At 39.7% G+C, this 12,001-nt stretch overlaps 1 protein-coding gene across 6 annotated transcripts in view; it reads right to left on the minus strand.

Annotated features, from left to right (window-relative positions):
• rims1a (regulating synaptic membrane exocytosis 1a) overlaps nucleotides 1-12,001 on the minus strand; it is a 116,844-nt gene that overhangs the window by 9,423 nt on the left and 95,420 nt on the right. For 2 of the 6 annotated variants that reach the window (XM_026190746.1, XM_026190745.1), the window contains exons 19-26: nucleotides 11,708-11,812; nucleotides 11,201-11,260; nucleotides 9,110-9,187; nucleotides 7,100-7,189; nucleotides 5,853-5,936; nucleotides 4,197-4,253; nucleotides 3,827-3,892; nucleotides 16-125 (exon numbers count right to left, since the gene is read on the minus strand). In XM_026190746.1, the coding sequence (XP_026046531.1) occupies nucleotides 16-125; nucleotides 3,827-3,892; nucleotides 4,197-4,253; nucleotides 5,853-5,936; nucleotides 7,100-7,189; nucleotides 9,110-9,187; nucleotides 11,201-11,260; nucleotides 11,708-11,812 (650 nt within the window). Of the gene's footprint in view, nucleotides 1-15; nucleotides 126-3,826; nucleotides 3,893-4,196; nucleotides 4,254-5,852; nucleotides 7,190-9,109; nucleotides 9,188-11,200; nucleotides 11,261-11,707; nucleotides 11,813-12,001 lie in introns of those variants that run through there. The other 4 variants (XM_026190747.1, XM_026190751.1, XM_026190748.1 and 1 more) reach the window with 4 other exon arrangements.

Genomic DNA, 12,001 nt, shown 5'->3' on the forward strand with positions numbered 1-12,001 from the left:
AACCTTTCTTTGTACCTTGTTCTACAGTGCTGCTCTTGGGGGGAAGCTGTGGGAGTTGCCTCACTCTGCGAGTTGATGAGGACGTCACCGAGGAGGAAAGAGACCCACCACTTTGGAGGTGTCCCCTAACACAAAACAACATGACGGAAAGCAGAAAACAGAAGGGAGAGGGGAAGGGGAGACATGGTGGAGAGAAGAAATGTGAATATAAAGGAAGGATGAAAAGTGTGAAGATGGGAAGAAGGGAAAACGATATTAAAGTCATCACATTTGCAGTCGAGAGTGCCATTCGCTGGTGGAATTTGACGTCTTCACGTCATCCCATTCACACAGTGAACAAAATGTTGACAAGTACTCGACATTGGATGAACCTGCTGCAATTTCACATTTCTTGACGTTAGGCGAGTATCACTTAACATAAGGTTGCAAAACAAAGACATGACGACAGAAGCTATAGGAGGAACATCGACGTTGGAAACAAGACAACAGCAGCAGCAACATTTCGATCAAACATCATATTCACAGAGTGAAGCAAAGTGAGGCTTGTTTGGGGTTCACAGTGAGGGACTCTGTTGCCAGTAAGAGAAGCAAATCAAGATTTAAACAGTGAAACAACACACTGAGAAAGTGAAAGCCTTCAGGCACAAATCCCACCACGACTGTACACATCCATCCATTCTCACATAACACATATTCCCTCTCCTACTAGAAATCTTGAAATTTGGGGCTCCTTTCCACTGCACTACTAATAACAAGGGTTATTCATGACATTTTGTCATTTTATTTGAATATAGACTGCAAAGAAGTGGTTTGTAGCTTTTGGATCTGAGAAGTGAAACAAATGTATGAGTGCCTATAAACCAGCATTATTTCTAATGGCCAGCAGGGGGCGACGTCTCTGATTGCAAAAAAGTCTGGCTGAGTAAAAGGCTGTTTTGACAATTGGCCTCCCTTTCACTCAATCTAAACATTTTCTTGATCAGTCTGTGGTTTCATCCTAGTGTCAAGTCTTCTTGAAACCTTCAAGTTTTTAAGTTTTGTAACTTGGATTTTAGGAGACCTGGAATGTAAATGGAATGATTGAACACATTTAACACAATTTATTGGGCTATGTGCTGAATTTAGAGGTTAGAAACAAAGTATCATTCTGATACCAATACCAGCGTTGGTATCAATACAATACACACCTCTACTGGGTTTGTAAATCAGAGGCACCCTTAGCTCACCCGTGAGCAGATATATTCCTGGTCATTGATAAAATTACTGTTAAATGAAGCTTATTCATTGTCTGAGTATTAAAATGTTGAGATATGAACACTTACCAAAAATTTCCACATCCACTCAGAAATTACACATACAAACAATGACTGCAGAGTCCACACAACACATATACAACAACTACACAAACAGCAGCAGCATCTGATGAGATGCAGCAAAGACATTTCACCAAACACACATACAAATGCTGACAGAAGCAGCAGCAGCCCTGTGTCTTTCCTCTCCACGAGTCTCTACAGTGAGCAAACAAGACTCTGCCTCTGGTTAAATGAGTTAGAGGAAGGCTGATTTAAGATGAATCCATTTACCAAGGGGACACAGTGGGGCTTTCTTTCCCCTGGAGCCCATTTAAATGGAGGTGGACTTGTTTCTGGTGTACATCGACACGAGTGCCATAAAAACCCAGAGCCCAGCAATACAGTGTGTAAGCAGCAGCATGCAGGGACAGAAATGAGGTTGAGGAATGGGAAAAATGGGGGGAAAGGAAGAATCCATAAAATATACAAGAAACGATGTTAAATGAAGGCAAACCTAAACAGAGTCGTTTATGAGTAACATTAGTTTAAATTTAATTAACATTTTAACAATACAAACTTCATAAGAAAAGCATGAAAAAGTTTTGCACTAAAGCATCACTACACTTTTAACCATGCCTCCAAACACAATGAGGACTATTAATAGTTTTATGCTTCTGTGTTCACAGCCTGAAGTCGCAAGTGATTGCATGTCCCTCAGATAGCGCTAACCAGCATATGTCAGCTTGTGTTTATGGTAGTAGACTGCACACTGGACCAGCTGGACCCAAATATAGTAATGGATCTGGATGGAAGACACAGCAGTTTCAGTCCTTTACCAGATTCAGTCCCAACATTAAAACCAGGCAAAACAAGTAACACACTGATTTCAGTTGTTACAGTTTACAATACGTTTATATTGTAAGGTGACAACCCTCTATGAGAAAGCACTTGGTGATTGTGAGAAGAAAGAACTCCCTTTTAACAGGAAGAGACCTCTGACAAATCTGGCAAAGCATCAACAGGAAGTAATAAAGAAGCAAACCAAAGGATGTGATGCCAGCATCCCAGTGCAACAGAACAACTGTCGAGGCATGCAGACTCCATGTCCCTACAGATCTCTCCCAAGGTGTCATAAAATTTTACAGGGTGGTTTTAATGTTGTGGCTGATTGGTGTCTATATAAACATTACAGAGGGCAATGTTTAACGCAGATGTTCTTATAATGAAAAAGTGTTTGCATTATTTTTTAAATATGTTTAGCTGGCTGCGCAATTAAGGCTTTGATTCACTGCATATTTCCATGTGAACAATGAAGCCCTGACCCCTGGGTACTCTACTCAGTGTTAATAACTGGCATTTTTACACATTATCATGTCATTATCAGCAGCTCCAATGTTTAAGAAAATATTAAACACAGAACCTAATTTCCTTTTTTATAAGCATTTTAGCACTTTCACTTTGGAGATGCTAATAGTAGCAATTATTCATTATATAAAAAAGTGACTTTTCCTACTACTTAACTAAAAGTCTTTAGTATCCTAAACAAAGGGGCATCTCTATAGTATACATGCAGTGGAAGAATCTAACACTTTTATAGCACTGTCTAAAAAATAAAGCCCTACAAAAGATATGTGGTAAAACCAGCAACATAAATTCCTGGTGTGACACATAACATTTGTATCAGAATATCTTTCATGCTTACAAGGACCACATGGAGCCCTTGGGAAACACGTACTGACACTATGTTCCATATCTCGATCATTTATTGCACGATGATGTACTACACTGTCACTGCAGATCAGCAGATACATTCATCTCCACTGAAATCAATGTGCACTTACAGGCTCTTTCTGACCACGACAACACAGAAACAGCCAATGAAAAAGGACCCTAAGTGATAACTGAAATTAAACTCACTAATTAGCTTGTGCTTGAAATTAGACCGTGGCAACCCCTTAAACTGAAAATCAAAGTGTCAAAACTGCTGTTCCTGCAATGGTTCCTTGCATGTCCTACAATCTCCACAGACTCTCATATATTAAAATGCTGATACAGGCAACTTTACTCAATCGGACTAGTGTCATTTGTGTCAGTGACCTGGTTCTCTTCATCTTGTTTGTCCTATTGGTGCTTTTTGGGATATTTTTAGTATAATTATATGACAAATAAGATCACCTGCTGTCTGGTACAGTCCATTAATGCTAATTTATTAGTCTGCTTACTTAGCTCTAATTAGCAGATATATATGATGCAAATGTGCCACCTTCTGGCTCTAGCAGCAAAACACAGTAGCAACCAAGGTGCTAGCATTGTGACTTCGAAATTTTAGAAATCCATGCTAACTTTCACAGTGGTTGTGCCTAACTGTGGCTAAGCATTAAGGGCCTCAAAAAATACTTGGACCTATTTATAACTACTATCTGCTACCAAGTACTAAAACACAGCTTCTACCCAGCTGGTGAATGCATCTAAGAAGCTTTGTGTGTAAACAAGCCACCTGAAATACGCTGAGCGTGCCGCACACGCCTTACCTGCCACTGTCAAAGAGCTTCCTGCCAAGAGTGTGGCTTTCAGGTGTTTCCAGGGTCCGAGGCTTCCTGGAGAATGGTGGATGAGTAAAAAGGACAATACACCACAGAACAAAAAAAGATGGATGGATGGGTGAATGAGGGGATGGAAGAGAGCGTGATGGTGGATAAATCATTTCAATTTAGAAGGGCCTGACTCTGTCTGGAGCCGTCAGCGGCCTTATAAGTTTATGATCTGTAAAACAGGAAATAGGAGGAATTCTGTGATGGATGGTATGATGATGATAGGAATAAGGGGTGTTATACAGTCATGCTTCATCTGTAAGTGTGCCTGTGTGTGTGTGTGTGTGTGTGTTCATAAATGTGTGTGTACCTCTTCTTTGTACTGAGGTGAATTAAACTCTCTTGAGACGGAAGTAGCATCCATATTCTCCATTCACGGACATGAAGATGACAAGGATGATCCATGCACCGCCCCACGCACAAACACAAACACACCCACAGAGACACACACACACATACACGATCACACTTATGATATGAATTGTGGATTGCATGAATTTTATACCACTAATGAGCAATACGCCTTCAAAAAAAGACTTCTCAAGACTAAGAGGAGAAGGAAAGCACACATAAGCTGCGGATGCAAATTCCTAAAACAAAAATGTAACTCGGAGAGACTGTGGGAAGCAAATGCAAAAGGGCAGGATTTCACACCAGAGCCAGTACAAACTACCTTAACTTCAAACGAGCACAAACCTGATACTAAAAATCACAAAGAACAGAAAGTCAACTAAACAAAGATACAGCAACAACAATCACGACCAAAAACTGCTGCTACCACTCTTTGCATTAAAGGGCAAGCCAGAAGAACACAACCCACACACTAAAAGCCACACAAATAACCCTTTACACAATGTGAGCGACAAAGTTAAAGAAAAAAAATCAAACTTGTATATGCCTAGAGGACTTTTTTTTCATTGGGACAAGTTCTACTTTGTAGATCGTATTCACTCTCACTGAGATCAGCTCATCTATTACTAAAGTTTGCAGCAGAAGGCTAAATTGCCAAAAGTGATAATAGATTGTGATTTTATCTTGTATTTGTTCAAATAAAAATGCAGTCAAAGTAAAAGGTAAGTCAATAGCAATAAACCTATATTTCTTGTATATATTCTTGTCTGCTTGATGTGCAACTACAACTAGAAGGTGTTAGCGTAGCCTAGCATGCAGTCTTAGATTAACAAAAAAGCTAGTCTGGCAAAGTCCAACCAAAGTATTACTGCTGGTCATATATTTTCATAAATGTTTCCTAAAATATCTTTTGTAATTGATTTATGATGACCTCATGAAATTTGAAAGCCAAAACCTATTGGTCTAGCAATGAAGTTGTACTACATGCTACAAGTGTTGCCAAATCTTTAGACTTTTTCCTCTTTTTGATTTTGGAAGTAGATAAAGTCATGTCCAGACTTCCCCTTTACTAAGGATCTAAACCTTATCCACCCAAACCTCTAAAGCTCACTAATCAGTTGGCATTTGTTATTTATTGCATCATTAGGACAAAGTCAGGGTAGTTATTACCCCATGTACTGAGTTTAGGCTAGTTTGTGCTATATTTTGTACTAAAATTTGTTTAATTACACTTGTTTTATATGATACAAGATAAAGTCACTTGCCAAACTTGCGGAGAGCTGACGAATTAGAAAGTTGAAAAGGTTAAATTGTAAAATCACTACTAGTCATTCATAGAAATATAACAATCTGGCAAAAAGAGCTTGGCATTTGCCTCAACCCAATAGGACCCAACTAAGCCAAGAATATTTCCACTGGGTTTGACAAAAATGTGTTTCTTACTAAAACTACTGTAAAAAAAAGAAAAGAAAAAAAGAAAGAAAGAAAGAAAGGAAAAGAAAAAGAAAGTAACTTGGCAAACTTTAGTGTTTGGGTCATAATGGCGTGAGATTTTAAGGCACAAGTCAAGCTCCAACAAGAAGCAATTGGGTGAGAATGGTCCACAAAAGGGTACCTGTCATCTTCAGGGGAAGCATGTTGAATAAGAATCCTTGGACTTGCCGGACGTCTTCGGGGCAGGGAATGGGACAAAGATTTTCTATGCGTACACATACAAAATACATCACCCATAGGACCAAATCAGCAAGTCATTAAAAATTCAAGAGATTCGCTTTTCCAGTGTCAGGAAAGCGCACAGTAAAAAGTTGATTTTGCTTGCCATTGCTATGGGTACATTTTGACTACCTGGGAGTAACAGAACAGGCTGTAAACACAATATTAGCACGCTATCACCTTATAAACTGAATATGGCAAGTTTGTTCGCAAATGTTTCCCCATTTTCACATTAGCTTTATTTTGTGTTGTGTTTCTAGACACTTAAACGCAAGTCTATATTTTTCTTTTAGCTTTAGCTTTTCTTCTCATTTTCATGGACAGCAAAGATCAATTGTTTGGGCATTTCTTTTCTGCATTAAAACGTGAATCCCACCGTTTACAGTGCAGTTATGTTATCACTTTACAACCAGAAGGAACAACATGAACGACACAGTGACTCTGAAGTAAATGGACAAATGCCAACAGGACTTTTGTATTAAGCATTGAAAAGACAAAAGTAACTAAAAAAGACGGTCTACTGCGAAGCAAGTTCAGAAGACCCAGGCTTTTTTAATCTTTGCTTGCAGGGTGGGTCTACCTTTGATTAATGCTTCACCTGAGGTTTTACAAAGGGATTTCACTAACCAACAGGTGACATCACAGTGACTACATCCATCATTTATTTGCAGTCTATAGGCTCAAGAGGTTTACTTATTGTGTCTCTTAGAATTAGTAAAACTGCATCATTTAGCCTTACTTTTGCTAACCAACTGATCTTGCTTCGTAGTACATCCTTTCGACCGTCTAATGTTGGGAATAGTTTCAAGGAAGTGACAAATCAAAAACTGTAAGGTACAAGTAAGGTAAACTGATTCCTTTGTCTGATAGCTGGTTATGAAGTTGTCTTTAAACTGACCCGAATACTCAGAATGCTGCTTGCCAATGAGACTTTGCAAAAATCACAACATCATCATGAACAACCTTGAGGACAGAGGTAACAAAGGGGATTTGCTGGAATAGTAGAGTGGTGCACAATAGTGGTGTAGGTGGGGTGAGGATGATATCAGGCTAGTGTAGGATCATTCAGAGGTGAAGGAACTACAAAGACCAGGGAAAGCTGAAGTGCAGGAGGACTACAGGAAGGGGGTTGGGTACAGAGGCTGGTACCTTTCAGTCTCTGGTGAGGGGGCATGATTGTTTGGAGCCAGACAGTTGGCACTAGCGCTCCTAACCCTGTCCAGAGAAGGCTGCAGATCACTAGAGGCACCACAGCACAACATGCCATCCAATGGAGGAAGAGGAGGAGGAGATGGAGAGGAGACAGGGTGGGAGGACAAAAACAGACACAAAGAGAAAAACAATGGACAAACAGAAAAAGTCTTTTAAAAGAAAGTCTGGTTAGATTTCCCTAATAATGCTGTTCTAAGAAATTAAACCATGACTGACCCAGCTGGTGTCAGGATGGCAGTGTCTGTACATTGCAATGGTTGACATGGAGATGGAGTATGGAGGAAAATGTGTCTTCTAGCTGTTACTGCCAAAACTAGACTGATTGATCTCTGCATTTTTCCCAACGCGGAACACTTAAACATCCATGTTAACCATAAACCATCATCAATGTGTGTGTGTGTGTGCCTTACCGATGTGTCACCTCACCAATAGACCACAGATGTGTGGTGGAGCGGCATGTCGCCATGACCATTTTCAGTCTCACTACAGAGTTACTTATTTAATATGCAAGCAGCGTGGAGCTACTGATGAAATGGAAATTTCAAAAAGTGGACTAAACTAAAGAAATGAAAGAAAACAGGTTGGAAACTAACCAGAAGCCCCTGCTGTGATGGAGGGACTGAACCGTTAACCAGTCCAATATAAGTTGACACTGGTACTACAAATTGTCTGATGGCTTCAGTATGCTTCAAATGGAGCGCGAAGAGCAAGAGCAACATCTAATAGCACCTCAAAGAACTTTTCTGACAATGAAAATGTCATCTGACTCAATTCTTTTGTTGTCTTTTTTCAAAGTCTTACAGTCATACTTGTTCTCTGTCGCTCTTGGCTAGGAGCGCTCAAGGTATGACAGCAGACAAAAAGTAGGCGCCATTTTTTGTAATCAAGTTCACACAAGGTTCTGCAGAAACCCTTTAATAACTGCTGTTAATAAACAGTAAAATGATAGAAACTTTTATTAACGCCTTAATGACAGTGAATGTTATGCTACATAACATTATACTGAAGCTCTTCTCGTTGTTTATCCAGTTATTCAAAAACTGCATTAGATCAGTGATTGCTAAAGTGTGAGTTCTGCAAGAGGTCATTTAAAATAAAAGCTGTTGATAGTGAATCAATTTCAGAAAATGAGCCAAATGAATCTATAAAAACAAAAAGATGAATAATAGAATGTACTCATGTAATAACTTATGTGGATGCTCCTGAAGAAGACATCCATGCAGGAAGCAACAAGGACTGATGAGGCAATCAGAGAACAAAAAAGTCGTCGGGATTCAGTAACTTGAAGCGATGAGTCAAAGTAACCGCTGGTAACGAGAAGTGGGCGGGTCCAAATGTAAACTTTCTCAACTTCAAGGCAAGTGATTGTATGAAATACCATAGAAGGATGCTGTTGGCTGGAATGTGACTGCATATTAAATACAATATAGCGTTACTAAGGCAACTAAAGCCTGAATTGTCCTCGATTAAATGCGATTAAATGTCTGCAACAAAGCAGCAGGTGACGAGCAAATTGTTCCCTGTGCTGTTGCCCCTTTGGTATTGTGTGCTGATAAGAGATACTGCATTCTTTAAAATGGCCAGCAGGGGGAGACACCTGATGTCCATTTGAAAACAAACATGGGGAAAAGAGCAAACACATTCAAGAAAAGATCTTTCTGAAAACCTTATGGGCTCAATTAAACATCTGAAGTACTATATAATGCAATTAATATTTAATGGGCATTTTTTTTAATCATGGTCCCCTTTAGAGGGATAACTTTATTTATTTAAAAAACAAAAAGCAAAATGTTCATCTTGAGGATTCACCAACAACAGGTGACAACTCTGAGCAGGTCAATCTTTTACATACAGTCTGTGATCTACCTTGGTAAAATGTCGACACAGGGAAAGTCCCTTCAGATTTGGACACTTTCTCCATTTGAACCGATTGAACTGAAGACTTACCTATTTGCCTGTTTGCGGAAACTGCTGAACAAAAGTGGCATCTTAGGTGGCAGTGTGTTATTGTGCCTAGTAGGTCTCCTGATGTTAGCATGCATGCAGCAGACACAAGCAGGAAAGGAAGCCGGAAGGAAAAGGAGGAAGAGCAGAAAAAAAGTATATAGGAGTGCATGGACAACCGAAAGATACAAAGGGGGAAAGAAGTGGCATCTTATCCAGTGATCTCATTGATTTTTGATTTGTTAATTATTTAGATTTATTTATCAACATGTTTCTAGATATTGTGGTCATTGCAAAAATCACTGGCTAAGATTTTAGGGTGTTAAAGCATAAGTAAGCACATTATCTCTGCATTAAGAGCGTACAGTCAGCAGCAGCCAGATCTCTTCTCTACAGACAAACTTAGCACTTTACACCCTCCTTTCCTCAAACACTTGTACACTTATACACTTGTGTGTATAAAAAGTACAAAAAGTGTCCTAGGTTAGATACTAACACAGCTACGGTTGTATAGGGGTTTTATATACCTCTAACAAAGGTATATATAGTGTAACTTACCTCTTTGGCTGTGTGCTCAAATGGCAATGTAAGAGTCACTACATTACACGTGAACTTAAAAATATAAATAATAATCAGTAAGAGTCATTACATGAAAACTGTCACGTTTGGGTTCCTAACATTTAAAGGGAAAAACAAAACCCCCAAAAATATAGTTTCCAGTGACCAAACACACTAAACCAAAATGTCTCCTGTGTCTCATGTAATATACGTAATAACTTTTTGGTATTTTGTTTATGTAGCACCAACACTTCTCTCTTAATGGGAAATGTAGCAATCAAGTGTGAAAAAGAAGTATTTTTGGATGAAATAATATTATTCATTTAGAGCCATGCAGTTTTACATAGGCTTACAAACAGCACTGTATATGTGTATATGTGTGCATACTGGTGTTAACGTTGACCACATAGAGAAATTCTGACACATCATTTTGAATTTTTCTATCCAATTAGATTTTACCTCATCTCAGGCTATAGTGTTGGCTGTATTCCTGTGACTGGGCCAAGCTAACTAACTGACAAATGAGCGTATTAATAAAAAAAAAAGATATTTGACGAGTTCCCGAGCTTTCAAATCGTGCATTATTGCAGGTTTTAAAATATGCTATGAAACACAAAATTCATAGTTTGGTTTTTGTCCAGAAACAGGAGGACCAGTACAGTTTCCATGGAATGACCCAAAAGCCTTCAGACTAAATAAAGATATTGGAGCATCATGCAAAAAGTGCCCTAAATTGTTTCAGTCAGAGACAGAATTGGTGCATATTCATCATTTGGACGTATGAAAGCAGGTGTACACTAAGCAACATTTAGTTTTAAGTCTAGCCTAGGGGTGTCGAACTCCAGGCCTCGAGGGCCGGTGTCCTGCAGGTTTTAGATATCAGCCTGGGTCAACACACCTGAATCAAATGATTAGTTCATGACCAGGCTTCTGGAGAACTTTGAGAAATGTTGAGGAGGTAATTTAGCCATTTAAATCAGCTGTGTTGGATCAAGGACCCATCTAAAACCTGCAGGACACCGGCCCTTGAGGCCTGGAGGTCGACACCTGTGGTCTAGCCCCTGCAAGCTGTACTGTTGGACTGATTCTTGAAAAGCAGCAACGTCTGAAACCATGCATGGTCCTGTAGTGTCCTCTTGTGGATCTGAGGCAGCAGTACAGCTAGATTACCACAGGATTTCAGCTCACTGGCCTCCTTTTTGTCTCGTTATTTAGACATGACACATTCTGTTTTTCTTACAGTTATTTCATTTAATGAACGGACTAAAACCAACTAATGTGTCTGTGTGTAAGGTCTGATATAACTCGGTTCTCTTTTATAATGCTGGGAAGTCAAAGTTTGCATGGGACTTGTTCACATTTCTTTTCTGTATACATTTTACATTACACAGGATTTTTTTTACCTCGATTTCAGAGGCATATTCGTTTCACTCTTAAATAACAGTCTTGAGCGACAGACTGCAATTAGAGACAATCTGACAAAAACACACCTCATCTACAACCAACATGTAAACATGTCACGATTGGCCAGTTTACCTGGTGTGCAGGCACTCAGCACTTTTGCCTCGCATTGATTGGTGGATCGTGAAGACCTCACTGTGGTAACCATGGGGATGGATGACATATGAGGAAATCAACAACAGTTAAAAAAAACCCAGAAGAGCAGAGGGGAGAAGAGAGTGAATAGGAAAGAGAGCTTTGGCTGGTTCCACACAGTCACACAGATTCAGAAATTCAGTTTTGCAACCGAGAGCTTTCAACCTAAACACTGAGGTCTGAGGTCACCTCGTGCAACATGAAACTCAACAGATAGCTACGGCATCAAACGCTTTTCAAGAAACAAAACAAAAACAGACAAAAAGCAGCAACTATTTAAATCTAAGAGACCAGTAAACAAAGTTAGACTTGGCAACACAGGCACTCACACTCTGTACACACTTTTTCAGCGGATGCGGATTTGCACAAAAAACTAGGGCCTTGTACAACATAAAGCAACTCTGATGACATTTACACTACAAGTGGTGACCAAACACAGGCACGCACCTGTCGTCCAGATACCCTTCCCCTTGATGGCGACCTCTACCAGCATCGTAGTAGCGGGACGGAGAACGAGAACGGTGACCGTGAGAAAGCTCATCATCCAGGCTCCTGAAGGAAATGTAAATAAATAAATAAATGGATGGACGGATAAATGAGAGACTGACTTGTGAGGTTAGTGGTCAGGTGGTATTGCGGCACACTGCTGCTCGGTTTCATTTAGCTCAGTCACTAAAAGCAGAGCTGGCAGCACTGCATGTTCTGAGCCAGACAGACATTTCATTAGTAGATGGACTCAGT

Source organism: Astatotilapia calliptera, chromosome 13 (genome assembly GCF_900246225.1).
Source record: "Astatotilapia calliptera chromosome 13, fAstCal1.2, whole genome shotgun sequence".
Taxonomy (NCBI): Eukaryota; Metazoa; Chordata; class Actinopteri; order Cichliformes; family Cichlidae; genus Astatotilapia; species Astatotilapia calliptera.